Source organism: Lampris incognitus, chromosome 8, assembly GCF_029633865.1.
Source record: "Lampris incognitus isolate fLamInc1 chromosome 8, fLamInc1.hap2, whole genome shotgun sequence".
Classification (NCBI taxonomy): domain Eukaryota; kingdom Metazoa; phylum Chordata; class Actinopteri; order Lampriformes; family Lampridae; genus Lampris; species Lampris incognitus.
In genome coordinates this window covers 48,882,492-48,900,135 of record NC_079218.1, presented here as the reverse complement: position 1 = coordinate 48,900,135, position 17,644 = coordinate 48,882,492, and the positions used below count along the sequence as shown (strand labels likewise).

The 17,644-nt window shown below is 52.2% G+C and overlaps 1 protein-coding gene across 3 annotated transcripts in view; it reads right to left on the bottom strand.

Annotated features, from left to right (window-relative positions):
• Window positions 1-17,644, bottom strand: part of LOC130116540 (carbohydrate-responsive element-binding protein) — a 77,024-nt gene that overhangs the window by 33,936 nt on the left and 25,444 nt on the right. For 2 of the 3 annotated variants that reach the window (XM_056284466.1, XM_056284467.1), the window contains exons 12-17: window positions 17,419-17,531; window positions 16,971-17,093; window positions 16,673-16,800; window positions 14,054-14,177; window positions 11,072-11,201; window positions 8,954-10,886 (exon numbers count right to left, since the gene is read on the bottom strand). In XM_056284466.1, coding sequence (XP_056140441.1) covers window positions 10,723-10,886; window positions 11,072-11,201; window positions 14,054-14,177; window positions 16,673-16,800; window positions 16,971-17,093; window positions 17,419-17,531 — 782 coding nt within the window. In that variant the 3' untranslated portion in view covers window positions 8,954-10,722. Of the gene's footprint in view, window positions 1-8,953; window positions 10,887-11,071; window positions 11,202-14,053; window positions 14,178-16,672; window positions 16,801-16,970; window positions 17,094-17,418; window positions 17,532-17,644 lie in introns of those variants that run through there. The other variant, XR_008810583.1, reaches the window with a different exon arrangement.

Sequence of the window (17,644 nt, the reverse complement as noted above, 5' to 3'; positions counted from 1 at the left end):
CTCTGATATCTTTTCTGCACCATTGTAGCGAACTAAGGGGGCAGCCGGGACGCGAACCCGGGACCCCCGGGACCCCCGCACCACCGGCAACTACGTCAACCAGTCGACTAAAGGGTCCGACCCTTTATCACCTCTTATTTCGCCTCTATATAGTCAGTCTTGTGTGTATATGTGAAGATCGTTGTGTTGTGGTGGTGTCACTGAGAGAGCCGCCAAACCGGAGTCAAATTCCATGGAGTGCGAACCTGCATGGCTAGCAGACCTGATCCTGAATCTGGTATTTAGTCTGGACTGTGGGAGCCTCCGCTGTCCCCTAACGTGCTACTGCTAAAACGGTTAAATTGTATTTATATGTGTCGTGTCGGTGACATATCTTACAGCTATAGAGAGGGAACCCATAGGTGTAGGTCATGTGATGTTGCGGGTATGACGTCTCACTGTCTATCTGCCGGGGACCCGCACGCCTCACGAGCTGCTCAGGTAGGCGGGGTGGCCCGGGTACGCCTGCGCCGCCTGGAGGCCAGTCTCTTTTGGGACAGCTTCCCCTGAAGTAGTAGAAATGAAAACCCCACCTTCCTTCGGGCTTTTACTTGGCCTTTGTATGTGGACCTGGACTTGTCGACATAGTCGGAGAGTGGGCTGAGACGGCCTCCAGTAGCAGTGGACTGCAGTCAGTCAAAAACGTTGGGTGGCGGCTGTGCTTCGTGTGCAGGCTGCATTGATTTCTTCGGTCCAAAACTGACGGACTTCTGGTGTCACGTGTTTACCACACCCGGGGCAGTACTTGGTATGAACCTTAAGCCCGGACCTCCTGTCTGGAGTCCCACCATCTGCAGCACCCAATTTGTTCCTAAATAAGAAAGCGCGTCTTGGCCTTTACAGCTCTTTTAGCGAGGCGCCTCGTTTTATTCAAGAGGAAACATGCCCACCCCCCACCCCCCCACCCACCCACTAATACACACACACACACACACACACACACACACACACACACACACACACATACACACCAGCTGGCTCAAGGGCATACTATCTCACGTCAAACTTGAAAAAATTAGATTCTCACTTACAAACCCCAGTCGATACTTTGACACGACCTTCATTTGAAGATGGCTACCATCCACCCAGATGACAGCTAGATGCCCCCCCCCCCCCCAGTGGGAGGAATCCGGGTGGGGAATGTTATTGGGTTAATAGGTATGGTGAGGGTACCTATTTGCCTTTCACTTGGTGTTTTGTTTTCCTTCTCGTAACCAGTGGGTGGGGTTGGAGGGGGGGATTACGGGGCTAATGAGCACATGAAGACTGGGTAAGAATTAACTGGAATAGGGATTGGTTGCTGTTCTTGTTGCTGCTTGTTCTTCCTACAGTTTGTACACCCCAGTATAACAGCTTGTGTGTGTGTGAGACCAGCTCAGTTGGACATGTTGTGTACAAAACCATGTTCTGTATGCAACACTGGCTCACAAATCGATAAACAGATTAAAAACAAGAAACAAATATAGAGACTTCTGCTTTACGCCTTACTGACTGCTTCCTGTTTCCCCCAGCGGCAGTGCCCAGGGTAGTTTGCTTACCCCCCGACCCTCGCTTAGCCCTTCCCAACCATTAGACAGTAACCCGTTCTCCTCCCTGCCTCCAGCCCAGCCAGCGATGCCCTTGAGAAGAGCTGAGGATAAAGGAAGTAGGGCAGGAGGAGGAGGAGGAGGAGCAGTGTGTGTGTGTGTGTCTGCAGGCGGGACGAGAGGAGAAACCGGCAGTCGTACGCTGACACGCACTGGATGTGGCGAGGAGCCCCGCGGAAGGGCTGCAGACAGGGGGAGCATCAGCGCTCAGAGAGCAATGTTAACTTAGAGGAGGCAGGAGACAGGCAGATGTCTCGTGAGACGTGGAGCTAGAGACAGACAGATGTCTCGTGGAGACGCGGAGCTAGAGACAGACAGATATCTCATGGAGACGTGGAGCTAGAGACAGACAGATGTCTCGTGGAGGCGCGGAGCAAGAGACAGACAGATGTCCCATGGAGACGTGGAGCTAGAGACAGACAGATGTCTCATGGAGACGTGGAGCTAGAGACAGACAGATGTCTCGTGGAGACGCGGAGCTAGAGACAGACAGATATCTCATGGAGACGTGGAGCTAGAGACAGACAGATGTCTCATGGAGACGTGGAGCTAGAGACAGACAGATGTCTCATGGAGACGTGGAGCTAGAGACAGACAGATGTCTCGTGGAGACGCGGAGCTAGAGACAGACAGATGTCTCATGGAGACGTGGAGCTAGAGACAGACAGATGTCTCATGGAGACGTGGAGCTAGAGACAGACAGATGTCTCATGGAGACGCGGAGCTAGAGACAGACAGATGTCTCGTGGAGACGCGGAGCTAGAGACAGACAGATGTCTCATGGAGACGCGGAGCTAGAGACAGACAGGTGTCTCGTGGAGACGCGGAGCTAGAGACAGACAGATGTCCCATGGAGACGTGGAGCTAGAGACAGACAGATGTCTCGTGGAGACGCGGAGCTAGAGACAGACAGATGTCTCATGGAGACGTGGAGCTAGAGACAGACAGATGTCTCGTGGAGACGCGGAGCTAGAGACAGACAGATGTCTCATGGAGACGCGGAGCTAGAGACAGACAGATGTCTCATGGAGACGCGGAGCTAGAGACAGACAGATGTCTCATGGAGACGCGGAGCTAGAGACAGACAGATGTCTCATGGAGACGCGGAGCTAGAGACAGACAGGTGTCTCATGGAGACGTGGAGCTAGAGACAGACAGATGTCTCGTGGAGACGCGGAGCTAGAGACAGACAGATATCTCATGGAGACGTGGAGCTAGAGACAGACAGATGTCTCGTGGAGGCGCGGAGCAAGAGACAGACAGATGTCCCATGGAGACGTGGAGCTAGAGACAGACAGATGTCTCATGGAGACGTGGAGCTAGAGACAGACAGATGTCTCATGGAGACGTGGAGCTAGAGACAGACAGATGTCTCGTGGAGACGTGGAGCTAGAGACAGACAGATGTCTCGTGGAGACGCGGAGCTAGAGACAGACAGATGTCTCATGGAGACGCGGAGCTAGAGACAGACAGATGTCTCGTGGAGGCGCGGAGCAAGAGACAGACAGGTGTCTCATGGAGACGTGGAGCTAGAGACAGACAGATGTCTCATGGAGACGCGGAGCTAGAGACAGACAGATGTCTCGTGGAGACGTGGAGCTAGAGACAGACAGATGTCTCGTGGAGACGCGGAGCTAGAGACAGACAGATGTCTCATGGAGACGCGGAGCTAGAGACAGACAGATGTCTCATGGAGACGCGGAGCTAGAGACAGACAGATGTCTCATGGAGACGCGGAGCTAGAGACAGACAGGTGTCTCATGGAGACGTGGAGCTAGAGACAGACAGATGTCTCATGGAGACGCGGAGCTAGAGACAGACAGATGTCTCGTGGAGACGCGGAGCTAGAGACAGACAGATGTCTCGTGGAGACGTGGAGCTAGAGACAGACAGATGTCTCATGGAGACGTGGAGCTAGAGACAGACAGATGTCTCGTGGAGACGCGGAGCTAGAGACAGACAGATGTCTCATGGAGACGTGGAGCTAGAGACGGACAGATGTCTCGTGGAGACGCGGAGCTAGAGACGGACAGATGTCTCATGGAGACGTGGAGCTAGAGACAGACAGATGACTCGTGGAGACGCGGAGCTAGAGACAGACAGATGTCTCGTGGAGACGTGGAGCTAGAGACAGACAGGTGTCTCATAGAGACGTGGAGCTAGAGACAGACAGGTGTCTCATAGAGACGTGGAGCTAGAGACAGACAGGTGTCTCATGGAGACGCGGAGCTAGAGACAGACAGATGTCTCATGGAGACTGGAGCTAGAGACAGACAGATGTCTCATGGTGACGCGGAGCTAGAGACAGACAGACATTCCTCTCCCGCCTCTATATGCACAACAAGCGGATGAAGCGTCATACAAGCTAACCCAGGGGGGGGCAGTCGGGGGGGGGGGGCAGTCTTATCCAGGAAGGGCCGGTGTGGGTGCAGGTTTTTGTTCCAACCAAGCGGTGACACACCTGATCCCCCTGACCAACCAGTAGCGTCTCTGCTGAGGAACCTGATTAGGAGACACAGGTGTGTAACTGCTTGGCTGGAACAAAAACCTCCATCCACACCGGCCCTTCCCGGATAAGACTGCCCCCCCCCCCCACCCCGACTGCTCACCCCTCCGCAGGGCCGCTTGCATCACCCGGGGCCTGTCTCTCGCTGCACTTAGCAGGGAAGCAGCGGGATGCAAAGTCTGGCTCAGTAGGTGCGTCGGCCATATTTGTTTGACCAGGGTTGCACGCTGAGAACATCTGGCCGGTGACGCGTCAGTCAAGGACGGTATCAGGACGACCTGCCGCCTGTTGAAGAACTGGACCCCGTTAACAAACTCCAGGCTTGCAGTGAAACCGTGAAACTGTGCAATAACACCAGCACGCTTGGCACGTGCAAAAAACAATAATACATAAATGAATACGCTGAGCCGGGTTATAGCGCCGCACACCGGCTACTTATATATATAGTGTATGTACACTTGTTTTTACACTTATGCATACATTGCATGTTGATTGTTCTGCAAATATATATATATATATATATATATATATATATATATATATATATATATATATTTGCACCACTGGGGAGTTGCACTTAATTTCTTTGTACAGTTGTGCAATGACAAAGAAATGCATTCATCCATCCATCCATCCATCCATCCATCCATCCATCCATCCATCCATCCATCCATCCATTCATTCATTCATTCATCCATCCATCCATTCATTTATCCATTCATTCATTCATCCATTCATCCTTCCATCCATCCATCCATTCATTCATTCATTCATCCATTCATTCATTCATCCATTCATTCATTCATCCATTCATTCATTCATCCATTCATTCATTCACATCCACGAACTGTGACAATGATTTGTGAATTTGCAGCCCATCTCTACATTCCTATGCAACTTGTCGTGCATTTTAACTTGTGTGTGCGTGTGTGTGCGTGCGCGCGCGAAGCCACGCACGGAGGGCAGTCTGCAACTTCACGCTCATCGACGAAAACCGCGGTCTTCCCGCACGCTCGCGCAGCCCGGACGAGCGGAAGGACTCGTCCGAGGCGGGCTGCTCGTGGCCTCGTGGCGCTCCTTCTCTTGCTGACACACGCGCGAGCGAAGTCCGAGGAGCCCAGTCCCCCCCGCACCTGCACCGGGGACGACGTTCACGGCCGGTTTCCGGTTTCCAGATGTTGACAGCTGCAGAACGCGAGCGGTGCACGTGCACATTACAGAGGCGGTCAGTTTTTGGTCCGTAACGAGGAAACACCAGCATGTCGCACAACACGCGCCAAGGTCACGGACCTCAACAGACAGCCGCGTGTCTTAAGGGGGTCTACTTTCAAATGACCACCAATACGACCACCACCACCCCCACCCCCCCACTCAGACGGGTCAGGCCTGTTCTGTTGGAGTGGCCCACATCACAGATCTGCCTCGGGGGGGGGGGGCGTCCTCACACCCTCGCGTCGGATCCCGAGCGACTCCCCTGCAAGACCCTTCCCCAGGGAGGAGGAGCGGGAGGAAGCGAGGAGGGATCGCTCCCCCGGGACGCACGACGCGCGGTGGATGCTGGGGCTGAATATCGGGAGAGGGGGGGGGGTGGCTGGGCACGTGCCCCTTTAACTCTGCAAACATTTGCCCCAAAACAGACGGGCTTCAATTCAACAGCGGCACGCGGACGGCGGCGTTTAAACGCGGAAACCGACGAGACCGCGGACATCTGCACGGCTTCACGCGGTCCCCGATCACCCCCCCGACCCCCCCTCCGTCTCCTCGCCGGACCGGGACTAAACTGACCACAGGACGCGTGTCGGTCACGCATCAGCATATCGCCATGCGCGTTATTTCCGTCTGGACCGGGACGGCGCCGCGGTTCTTACCGTTTACCGGTCTTCCCCCGCGAGGAGCCCTGGGCGACGGCTGGTCGGCGCTCGGCGGTTTTCTGTAATTTATTGTTTTTCCTTCCTCCTTCTCCTCCTCCTCTTCTTCTTCTTGTTCGTCCGGGAAACCGTCCGCTGTTGCGCGGTGCTTTCCTCCCCCCGCCGCTCCTCCTCGTCGGTGTCCGCCGGCCTGCTTCTGGGTCGACCGAGATGGTGCTGAAGTGGACAGCGCACTGAGCCGCTTTTGTGAAAACACCGTCCTTCGTCTGGGACCCCCCCCTTCCGCGGCGCAGCGACACCTGACGGCCGGGAGGGACGACGGCATCTGTCCGCGGCGCCGCGGAGGAGCGAGGCTGGCCCCTCGGAGCGCTCGGGTAGCACCATCTAGCGGCGAAAGGCGGAAGTGCGGCGAAATACGAGGGGAGAGGCACGTTTTGGACCGGGGTGGCCTGGGAGGAACGGGGAGCGCGTGCGGTTGAGCAGCCAACAGGGCGACACGTCATGTTTTGGCGAATTAATACAAACGACTTTCTGGACGGAAAAGACTCAGAAACCTGTTGAAGCCTCAGCAGAATTGAACACATTGTGCTCGAGCACAGCTTGTCCCACGCGACGCTGATGGAGGAGGTGCTTGAAAATTGAAAGGGGGCACAACTTTGTGTGTCTGTGTTTGTGTGTTTATATATATGAAAAAAATGTTCCCTTTCACCCCACGTGGGTGGTATGTTAAGTGTGCCTTTCTCAGATGATCTTGAGTGCTCTTCAGTGTGTGTGTATATATAATAAATCAAACTTATATAGTGTTTTTCTAACACTCAAAGTCGCTTTGCAATTAAACTTTATTTTACTTTATAATATATAGCGGGGGGAGGGGGGTTCCCGGAAACCATCACTGCTGTTGGTAAGAGTACTCAACATATATATATATATATATATACAGTGCATCCGAAAAGTATTCACACCCCTTCACTTTCCCCACATTTTGTTATGGTACAGCCTTATTCCAAAATGGATTAAATTCCCCTTTTTTCTCATCAATCTACACACAATACCCCATAATGACAACGTGAAAAAGGTTTTGTAGAATTTTTTGCAAATTTATTAAAAATAAAAAACTGAAATATTGCATATACATAAGTATTCACACCCTTTGCTATGACACTCAAAATTGAGCTCAAGTTCATCCTGTGTCCACTGATCATCCTTGAGATGTTTCTACATCTTGATTGGAGTCCACCCGTAGTAAATTCAATTGATTGGACATGATTTGGAAAGGCACACACCTGTCTATATAAGGTCCCACTGTTGACAGTGCATGTCAGAGCAGAAACCAAGCCATGAAGTCAAAGGAATTGTCTGTGGACCTCCGAGACAGGATTGCTATCGAGGCACAGATCTGGGGAAGGGTACAAAATAATTTCTACAGCTTTGAAGGTCCCGAAGAGCACAGTGGTCTCCATCATTCGTAAATGGAAGAAGTTTGGATCCACCAGGACTCTTCCTAGAGCTGGCTGCCCAGCCAAACTGAGCAATCGGGGGAGAAGGGCCTTGGTCAGGGAGGTGACCAAGAACCCGATGGTCACTCTGACAGAGCTCCAGCGTTCCTCTGTGGAGATGGGAGAACCTTCCAGAAGGACAACCATCTCTGCAGCACTCCACCAATCAGGCCTTTATGGTTGAGTGGCCAGACGGAAGCCTCTGCTCAGTAAAAGGCACACGACAGCCCGCTTGGAGTTTGCCAGAAAGCACCTAAAGGACTCTCAGACCATGAGAAACAAGATTCTCTGGTCTGATGAAACCAAGATTGAACTCTTTGGCCTGAATGCCAAACGTCACGTCTGGAGGAAACCAGGCACCTCTCATCACCTTGCTAATACCATCCCTACAGTGAAGCATGGTGGTGGCAGCATCATGCTGTGGGGATGTTTTTCAGCGGCAGGAACTGGGAGACTAGTCAGGATCGAGGGAAAGATGAATGGAGCGAAGTACAGAGGGATCCTTGATGAAATCCTGCTCCAGAGCGCTCAGGACCTCAGAGTGGGGCGAAGGTTTACCTTTCAACATGACAACGACCCTAAGCACACAGCCAAGACAACGAAGGAGTGGCTTTGGGACAAGTCTGTGAATGTCCTTGAGTGGCCCAGCCAGAGCCCAGACTTGAACCCCATTGAACATCTCTGGAAAGACCTGAAAATAGCTGTGCAGCAACGCTCCCCATCTAACCTTACAGAGCTCGAGAGGATCTGCAGAGAAGAATGGGAGAAATACCCCAAATATAGGTGTGCCAAGCTTGTAGCTTCATACCCAAGAAGACTTGAGGCTGTAATCGCTGCCAAGGGTGCCTCAACCAAGTACTGAGTAAAGGGTGTGAATACTTATGTACATGCAATATTTCAGTTTTTTATTTTTAATAAATTCTACAAAACCCTTTTCGCTTTGTCATTATGGGGTATTGTGTGTAGATTGATGAGGAAAAAAAAGGAATTTAATCCATTTTGGAATAAGGCTGTAACATAACAAAACGTGGGGAAAGTGAAGGGGTGTGAATACTTTCCGGATGCACTGTGTATATATATATATATATATATATATATATATATATATATATATATATATATATATATATATATATATATATATATATTTATATATATATAGTGCCTTGCAAAAGTATTCAACCCCCTTGACAGTCAAACCCCAATTGAAAATCTGTGGCACAGACTGAACATGGCCGCCCAGAGGCGCCATGCCACCAACCTGCAGGAGCTGTACAAACTCTGCCAAGAAGAACGAGCCAACTTTACTCCAGAAGAATGTGCCAAGCTTGTACATACTTACCCCAAGAGATTCGTTACCGCCGCAAAAGGGTACTCTAAAAAGTACGGATATGTGGGGGTTGAATACTTATGCAAGCACTATATTTTAGTTTTTAATTATTATTTTTTTTAAGTCAGTGAAACATAACTTATTTGGGCTTTGGGAACATGCTGCTAGAGCTTGTGGCTTCACAAAAATAACATTGTTCAGGACCAGATGTGTGAGTATCTTGGATAATCCAGAAACGAGTGATGACTGTCAAGGGGGCTGAATGACCCCCAAACCGGGACAGTGGGTCCAGCAGATACAGGAACAACATCTGAGGTCTCCGTGCAGAAGAGGGGGGTCCTAGGAACAGCTAAGATACGGCACACGGCCCTCAAACTCCCGGACCTCTGCCGGAGGACCCGAGCTTGAGGAAGACACACACCACCCGAAAAGAGGTGAGACAGATATTTCTTTTAATACATGTACATAAATATGCAATGGCTGTGGGGCACAAAGGCACAAATTTCACCTGAAGGGGGGGTATTGCTGGCTTTTGCCCTCTCGTGACGCTGGGCCCACGCTCTAGCCAGCCATCTTTGGAGTCTCCCTGATTATTGAACAGCTGTTGGGGTAATTTTCATACTGCCCCGTGAGTGGGTATTTAAATATCTGCGAACAAGCTCGAGGCCCGTCACGGTAAGGTCTCTTGTAAACGTTGTACGTATGCTGATCTGAGACCAGTTGAGTTATCGTGGCGTGCTTCTCGTCGCGCGACCTGACCACGACCGCGAAATCCACGTCTTTAGACGGTGGGGCGGCAACACGGGTGGCCAGGCCTCAGGACACCCCTCGTGACCACCGAGAGCTGCCTGGTGTTTTTTAACGCCTGCCTGATGATCGCCGTGGTGCGAGCGTGGCGGCAGAAGGAGGACTTGAGTAATTCAACAACGGCCTCGGATACACGAGTCACACACAACGTGGAAGCGTGCCGACAACTCATACAATGGCGCATGAATCACAGGCCCAAAGATCGCCATTTCTAGGGATTAGGGACGTCCGGGTAGCGTAGTGGACTATTCCGTTGCCTAGCAACACGGGGCATCGCCGGTTCGAATCCCCGTGTTGCCTCCGCCTTGGTCAGGCGTCCCAACAGACACAACTGGCCGTGTCTGCGGGTGGGAAGCCGGATGTGGGTATGTGTCCTGGTCGCTGCACTAGCGCCTCCTCTGGTCGGTCGGGGCACCTGTTCGCAGGGGGGACTGGAGGGGAATAACGTGATCCTCCCACGCGCTACGTCCCCCCTGGTGAAACTCCTCACTGTCAGGTGAAAAGAAGTGGCTGGCGACTCCACATGTATGGGAGGAGGCATGTGGTAGTCTGCAGCACCTCCCCGGATCGGCAGAGGGGGTGGAGCGGCAGAGGGGGTGGAGCAGCGACCGGGACGGCTCAGAAGAGTGGGGTAATTGGCCGGATACAATTGGGGGGGGAGGGGGGGGATCCTTTCTGTGATTGAGATTCTTTTGACAACTGTTGTCATGTCATTTCAAAAGAAAATAAAACTCTTCCATGCACGTGGCCTGACCTTTGACCCCTTCCACGTGTTTGCCTGAACGTCTCCTCCAACACATACATAAGAAATACACGGCCGGGTGTGAAGTGTGCGTTACAAACATGACACGAGTGTAGTCAGAGCACATAGCTTCTGTCATCGTCAGGTGCAGGTCTAACTGGGGTACATTCATCGGGGACTCGGTGAGGTTTACTCCGGCGGGATTGTCCCCCCCCCCCCCCCCCCCGCTGAGCAGTACTCCACCTCTGGAGGCGAGCATCAAGTCCAGTTTCCGCCACACGGCCTCCGCTGCCTCGCGGTCCCGGCCGGCGGGTTCGAGTGACGTCTCCAAAAGCGTGTTCTTCCCGGTCAGAGAAGGTGCGCCCTGTCCTGGGTGGCTGGCTGTGCGGAGTGGTCCGGGTTAGCGGCGGGGTAACCCTGGGTGACCGCGAGGGCCGCCTGTTCTGGCAGCAGGCTGGGGTCCGTTAGGATGGCGGTGGATGTACTCAGGAGACGGAGTGAGCTCAACACCACTGCGGGGACACAGAAGAGAGGCGACATGACCGGCGTGTGGACAATGTACAGGGCGGAGGCTTTAAAGCCGTCCGGAAGGTGCAGCACGGCATACGCCTACTTCAATGCTGCACTTCTCACCTTCTGCTTTGCCCGATAAAAGGGTCCTGCACTTCAGGACCTGCTTGGAATTCATTGCACTTACTGGGTCTGAGAGTGAGCAAGGAGCAGTGCTGGTCGAGCCAGGACAGCGTAGACCGACACAGGTCCTCCACGCTGGTTGTGGACACCATCCCGTTGTAGGACTCGAAAAGGGGCTCGATGATGATGCTGAACTGACACCGGGTTGAGGAAAGACACGCAGATCCTGCAGAATACGTAGCGGCTACACACAGCTACCACACTTCTCATAGGGAGCCAAGTATTTTGCCCACATGTTCACAAACCATCCGACGCCTCAGAGTTTGGGGTGAGTGTTCTTAGGTTGCGTCTTTGTCTCGCTGGACGGTAGTGTCAGACGCCACGTCTGACGACGCCCCGCTGGCGGCACCACGGCTCACGGCACATCCGCCACAGTGGCTTCTTATTCGAGACCCCTCCGCTGAATTTAGATTTGGTAAAAAGAAAACCTCCTGTCCTCTGCGTCCTCCTCTGTCACACCAGCCACCTGCATGTCCTCCCTCACCACATCCATAAACCTCCTCTTTGGCCTCCCTCTTCTCCTCCTCTTCCCTGGCAGCTCCATATTCAGCATCCTTCTCCCAATATACCCAGCATCTCTCCTCCACACATGTCCAAACCATCTCAATCTTGCCTCTCTTGCTTTGACTCCAAACCGTCCAACCTGAGCCGTCCCTCTAATGTACTCCTTCCTAATCCTGTCCTCCTTCGTCACTCCCAATGAAAATCTTATCATCTTCAACTCTGCCACCTCCAGCTCCACCTCCTGTCTTTTCATCAGTGCCACCGTCTCCAAACCATACAACATAGCTGGTCTCACAACCATCTTGTAAACCTTCCCTTTAACTCTTGCTGGTACCCTTCTGTCACAAATCACTCCTGCCACTCTTCTCCACCCACTCCACCCTGCCTGCACTCTCTTCTCCACCTCTCTTCTGCACTCCCCGTTACTTTGGACAGTTCACCCCAAGCATTTAAACTCATCCGCCTTCGTCGCCTCTACTCCTCGCATCCTCACCATTCCACTGTCCTCCATCTCATTCACGCATAGGTATTACATCTTGCTCCCACTGACTTTCATACCTCCACCTCTCCAGGCTCCCCTCAACGGACATATCATACATAAATATCTGCGTCACTGTAAATAAACTGGATAATAAATCACACCTTCCTCAATTATTTTCCTACAGAGGTTTGTCTCCTTTGCCTCATACAAATAAAGTAGCGGCAACCATACATTTAAGTGTCTAGGCACAGGCCTTTAAACAGCTTGCATAAGATCACTGCTGCGAACCGGCCAGGAAACCTGCACCGACCTGGTCAGGACCATCACCAGATACACAGGTATGAGATCTGCTGTGGGAGGCTGCAGCACACTGCCATGCTTATGACGAAACACCGCGAGGGTGCTCAATACAACACAAAATGATACTGTCGTGACACATGGTAGTCTAGGCCAGTGGTTCTCAACCGGGGGTCCGCGGACCCTAGTGGTCCGCGGACCCCCGGTTGAGAACCACTGATCTAGGCGATGGAAAGAAGAACTGGAGTTGGTCCCCGGGTGCTGCAGCTGCCCACTGCTCCGAGACAATAGGACGGGTTAAATGCAGAGGATGAATTCATTGTAAGAACACAATGTCGAGGGGGCGTCTGGGTAGCATAGCGGCCTATCCCGTTGCCTACCCGTGTTACCTCCGGCATCCCTTCAGACACAATTGGCCGTGTCTGCGGGTGGGAAGCCGGATGTGGGTATGTGTCCTGGTCGCTGCACTAGCGCCTCCTCTGGTTCGGAGGGGGAGGGGGAAACGGGAGGGGGGGGTAGTGTGATCCTCCCACGCGCTACGCCTCCCCCCTGGCGAAACCCCTCACTGTCAGGTGAAAAGAAGCGTCTGGCGACCCCACATGTATCAGAGGCGGCATGTGGTAGTCTGCAGCCCTTCCCGGATCGGCAGAGGGGGTGGAGAGCAACCGGGAGGGCTCGGAAGCGTGGGGTAACTGGCCAATTACAATTGGGGAGGGAAAAAAGGGGGGGGGTACAATGTCATATAAAGTTGCTTTTTTCGTATGGCTCTTATCCTGGCTACATGGTAGCAGTAAAAGGTTGGACCACCATGTACAGGCTTATAGATCATAATGACGTAACAGGGGGTAAATGTATTTACAGGCTTCTGTTTTATCTGCCTGATCAGATCAAGGCGTGATATCTGAGCACTGTGTTTTTATGCTCCGTACGGACATGAAGTTACCGTATTTTTATTTTCCAATGCCATCCAGCGTGTGGAATTTCGCCACAAGAGGCCACTGTTACATAACCTCACACGAACAGGAACAAGTTTTGGCTCGGTGGAAACATAAAATCCGGGTGAAAAACATGAAGTTACAGTGTTTTTATTTTCCAATGCCATCCAGCATGTGGAATTTCGCCGCAAGAGGCCACTGTTACGTAACCTCACACGAACAGGAACAAGTTTTGGCTCGGTGGAAACATAAAATCCGGGTGAAAAATCTGGGTATTTTTCGGTGAGAATCTGTAAAAACCGGCCAATTACCCCACTCTTCCGAGCCGTCCCGGTTGCTGCTCCACCTCCTCCGATACATGTGGAGTCGCCAGCTGCTTCTTTTCACCTGACAGTGAGGAGTTTCACCCGAGGGACGCAGCACGTGGGAGGATCACGCTATTCCCCCCCAGTCCCCCCCCCCCCGAACAGGTGCCCCAACCGACCAGAGGAGGCGTTAGTGCAGCGACCAGGACACAACCCCACATCCGGCTTCCCACCCACAGACACGGCCAATTGTGTCTGTAGGGACGCCCGACCAAGCCGGAGGCAACACGGGGATTCAAACTGGCGATCCCCGTGTTGGTAAGCAACGGAACAGACCGCCTCTCTACCTGGACACCCTGGGTAAGACTAGTCTGGCCCAGCTTTATTGACAGGTCTTGGGGTGTGTTTGGGATGACTCATATGAGACCAGGCCTCTTGTTAGAGCGATACACTGGGAAGGATACAATCCAGAACTTCCAGTTCTGCAGCGTCTGTGCCCGGACGTATTCTCTGAACTTCTCCCTCATGAGGTCAAAGCGCTGGCGCGTGATGGGCACGCCGGTGGCGGGTAGCTGCTGTTGGCACACGCTGCATAAGGTGACATATGATACTGGATCAGCATTCAGTTAGATCTTGTCACTTGATGTCAGTGTTCACTGTTACTGTGCTGAGCTGAGCTTCAAGTGCTTCAGAGGATGCTTCATAATGATGCTTAGTAACCTGGAGGCAGTCCCTCACACCCTGATGTGGACTAATGCTTCAGAGGATGCTTCATAATGATGCTTAGTAACCTGGAGGCAGTCCCTCACACCCTGATGTGGACTAATGCTTCAGAGGATGCTTCATAATGGTGCTTAGTAACCTGGAGACAGTCCCTCACACCCTGATGTGGACTAATGCTTCAGAGGATGCTTCATAATGATGCTTAGTAACCTGGAGGCAGTCCCTCACACCCTGATGTGGACTAATGCTTCAGAGGATGCTTCATAATGGTGCTTAGTAACCTGGAGACAGTCCCTCACACCCTGATGTGGACTAATGCTTCAGAGGATGCTTCATAATGATGCTTAGTAACCAGGAGACAGTCCCTCACACCCTGATGTGGACTAATGCTTCAGAGGATGCTTCATAATGATGCTTAGTAACCTGGAGACAGTCCCTCACACCCTGATGTGGACTAATGCTTCAGAGGATGCTTCATAATGGTGCTTAGTAACCTGGAGACAGTCCCTCACACCCTGATGTGGACTAATGCTTCAGAGGATGCTTCATAATGGTGCTTAGTAACCTGGAGGCAGTCCCTCACACCCTGATGTGGACTAATGCTTCAGAGGATGCTTCATAATGATGCTTAGTAACCTGGAGACAGTCCCTCACACCCTGATGTGGACTAATGCTTCAGAGGATGCTTCATAATGATGCTTAGTAACCTGGAGACAGTCCCTCACACCCTGATGTGGACTAATGCTTCAGAGGATGCTTCATAATGATGCTTAGTAAGCTGGAGACAGTCCCTCACACCCTGATGTGGACTAATGCTTCAGAGGATGCTTCATAATGATGCTTAGTAACCTGGAGACAGTCCTTCACACCCTGATGTGGACTAATGCTTCAGAGGATGCTTCATAATGATGCTTAGTAACCTGGAGGCAGTCCCTCACACCCTGATGTGGACTAATGCAACCATCTCTACAAGCTGTTAATATTTACACATGTCCTCACTGCCTAAAAACCTGCACAGGATGCAGCAGTGATAGTTTAAGTCCTGATAACAGAAGAAAGGGGCGGCACAGTGGCCAGTGGTTAGCGCTGTTGCCCGGGGGGGGGGGGGTGTCATCCTAGGTCGTCCTCTGTGTGGAGTTTGCATGTTCTCCCCGTGTCTACGGTGGGTTTTCTCCGGTCTCCACCCACCATCAAAAGAAACAAACATACATGTTAGGGGTTCTACCCCTGTCTGTGCCCCTGAGCAAGGCAATGGGAAAAGAAGTGGAGCTGGTCCCCAGGCGCTGCATGAAGGCGGCAGCCCACTACTCCTAGCTGCACAGATCACAGCTAGGAGGGGGTGATTTGCAGTAACTGAATTTCCCCAAGGGGATTAATAAAGGAAAGTTAGTGATCATTTAAATCACGTCACCCTGGTCGTGTGTTGCCTCCTATTAAGTTTTCCAACTAACTTTAAGATCACGCTTGACCACTTTTCAAAGCACGGATATGTTGGGTCCCCGGTGGTACCTCTGGCCATGTACCGCCTCACGAGTCTTCGTGAGGAGTTGAGATCACATGGCTTGGATCCTCTGGTCATTCCTAAACCCAGATTTAAGAGGAACCAAACCTGAGGCTTAACGGTCTGGAAATCTGTTCTTCATCATAACTCCTCAAGGGAGCGCTGGATGACTGACATCCCATCTGGAGGCTTGTTTCTCCACACATCTATCCATTATCCAAAAGACTTATCCTACTCAGGGTCACGGGGATGCTGGAGACTAGCCCAGCAGGTGTTGGGCGGCAGGCGGGGAGACACCCTGGACAGGTCACCAGGCCATCACAGGGCCCACACACATTCACAGCTAGGGACAATTTAGTATGGCCAATTCACCTGACCTACATGTCTTTGGACTGTGGGAGGACACTGGAGCCCCCGGTGGAAACCCACGCAGACACGGGGAGAACATGCAAACTCCACACAGAGGACGATCCCCAAGTTTGGACTACCCCGGGGCTCGAATCCAGGACCTTCTTGCTGTGAGGCGAATGCGCTGACCACTGCACCACCAGAGTCCAATGGCACAGAGAACCAAGACGATTGGGGACCACCCTCTGTTGCAGCCGTCATCTGCCTTCACTGGCATTGTCTCCCGCCACTTCCGCCGTCGAGGTCTTTGTTGGGTCGCGCTTCTTCTGGAACCTCCCCCTTGACCTGTCCACCTTGGGGGACCCCACCAGGAGCCAAGCTGCAGACGGCACAGCTCTTGGGATCATTGGTACACGTAAGCTTCTCCACCATGACAAGATGGCGATCCAGGAGAAGACACACACACACACACACACAGAAACAGCATAAAAAAGGAAGCTAGAGGTCTCACTTGATGGCGGAGTTGAGAAGCTGGATCTCCTCTCGGAGTCTCTGAGTCTCTTCTTGCAGCTGGGCCCTCTCCTGCTGCATCTTACCGATGTACTCGGCAGTCTTCTGCAGAGTGGTGGCCTTGCTGATCTGTGCCAGTCAACACAGAGAGGGATTAGAACACGGGTTCCTGGTTGTGTTACCATAGCTTATGACCCTTTCCCTCGGCATTACGGTGCATCGACAGAAATTGTGTTGTTGAAAACTTCTACGCAGCACACCTACCTACGCATGTCCCACTTCCGGTCCCAGAACAGTACCTTAATGCTTGGCTGGGAGCTGAGGGTGGTGACAAGGTTATGCAAAGTGTCGAATCCCAGCTTGATGTTGAAACGCCGCTTCTGCTCGGCCGAGATGTGAGTTATCCTCCTGGTTTCGGTTTGCTGGGGACGGCAGAGCCTCAGAATAAGCACACCACACGACACCCTGCTGCCGAGACCACACAGTCTCTTTTTTCCCCCTCCTACCATGCTCCTTAATGCAATCGCTTGGGGAGTTATCGACATATGGAGGTGGGTCTGTCTGGTGAGTTTGGCGTGTGGATTTGTTGATTACTTCAGATTATGGACAATGGATTATCTATGTTATGTCCTGCTTATTTACATGTTCGAAATAACTCATCATCATCATCATCATCACCATCATCATCATCTACTGTTGGCTGAGGTTTTGGACAACTTTAATACAGCTTAAGATGGTATCCGTTACCTTGTTTGGTTCGGTTCTTCCAGGTCCAGCAAAGGAGTGTGGGGACTCGGGGTTGGACAGTTTCTCCAGCGGGTTTGTTGGTGACGTTCGGCCCGAATGTCCTGAGAAACTAACTACAACGAGACAAAGATCATTAATGAACCCCCCCCCCCCGAGGGGAAACACACCCCTTATTGTGAGATGGCTTCCACGCGATAGCATGATGAGCACGACACATTACACAGGA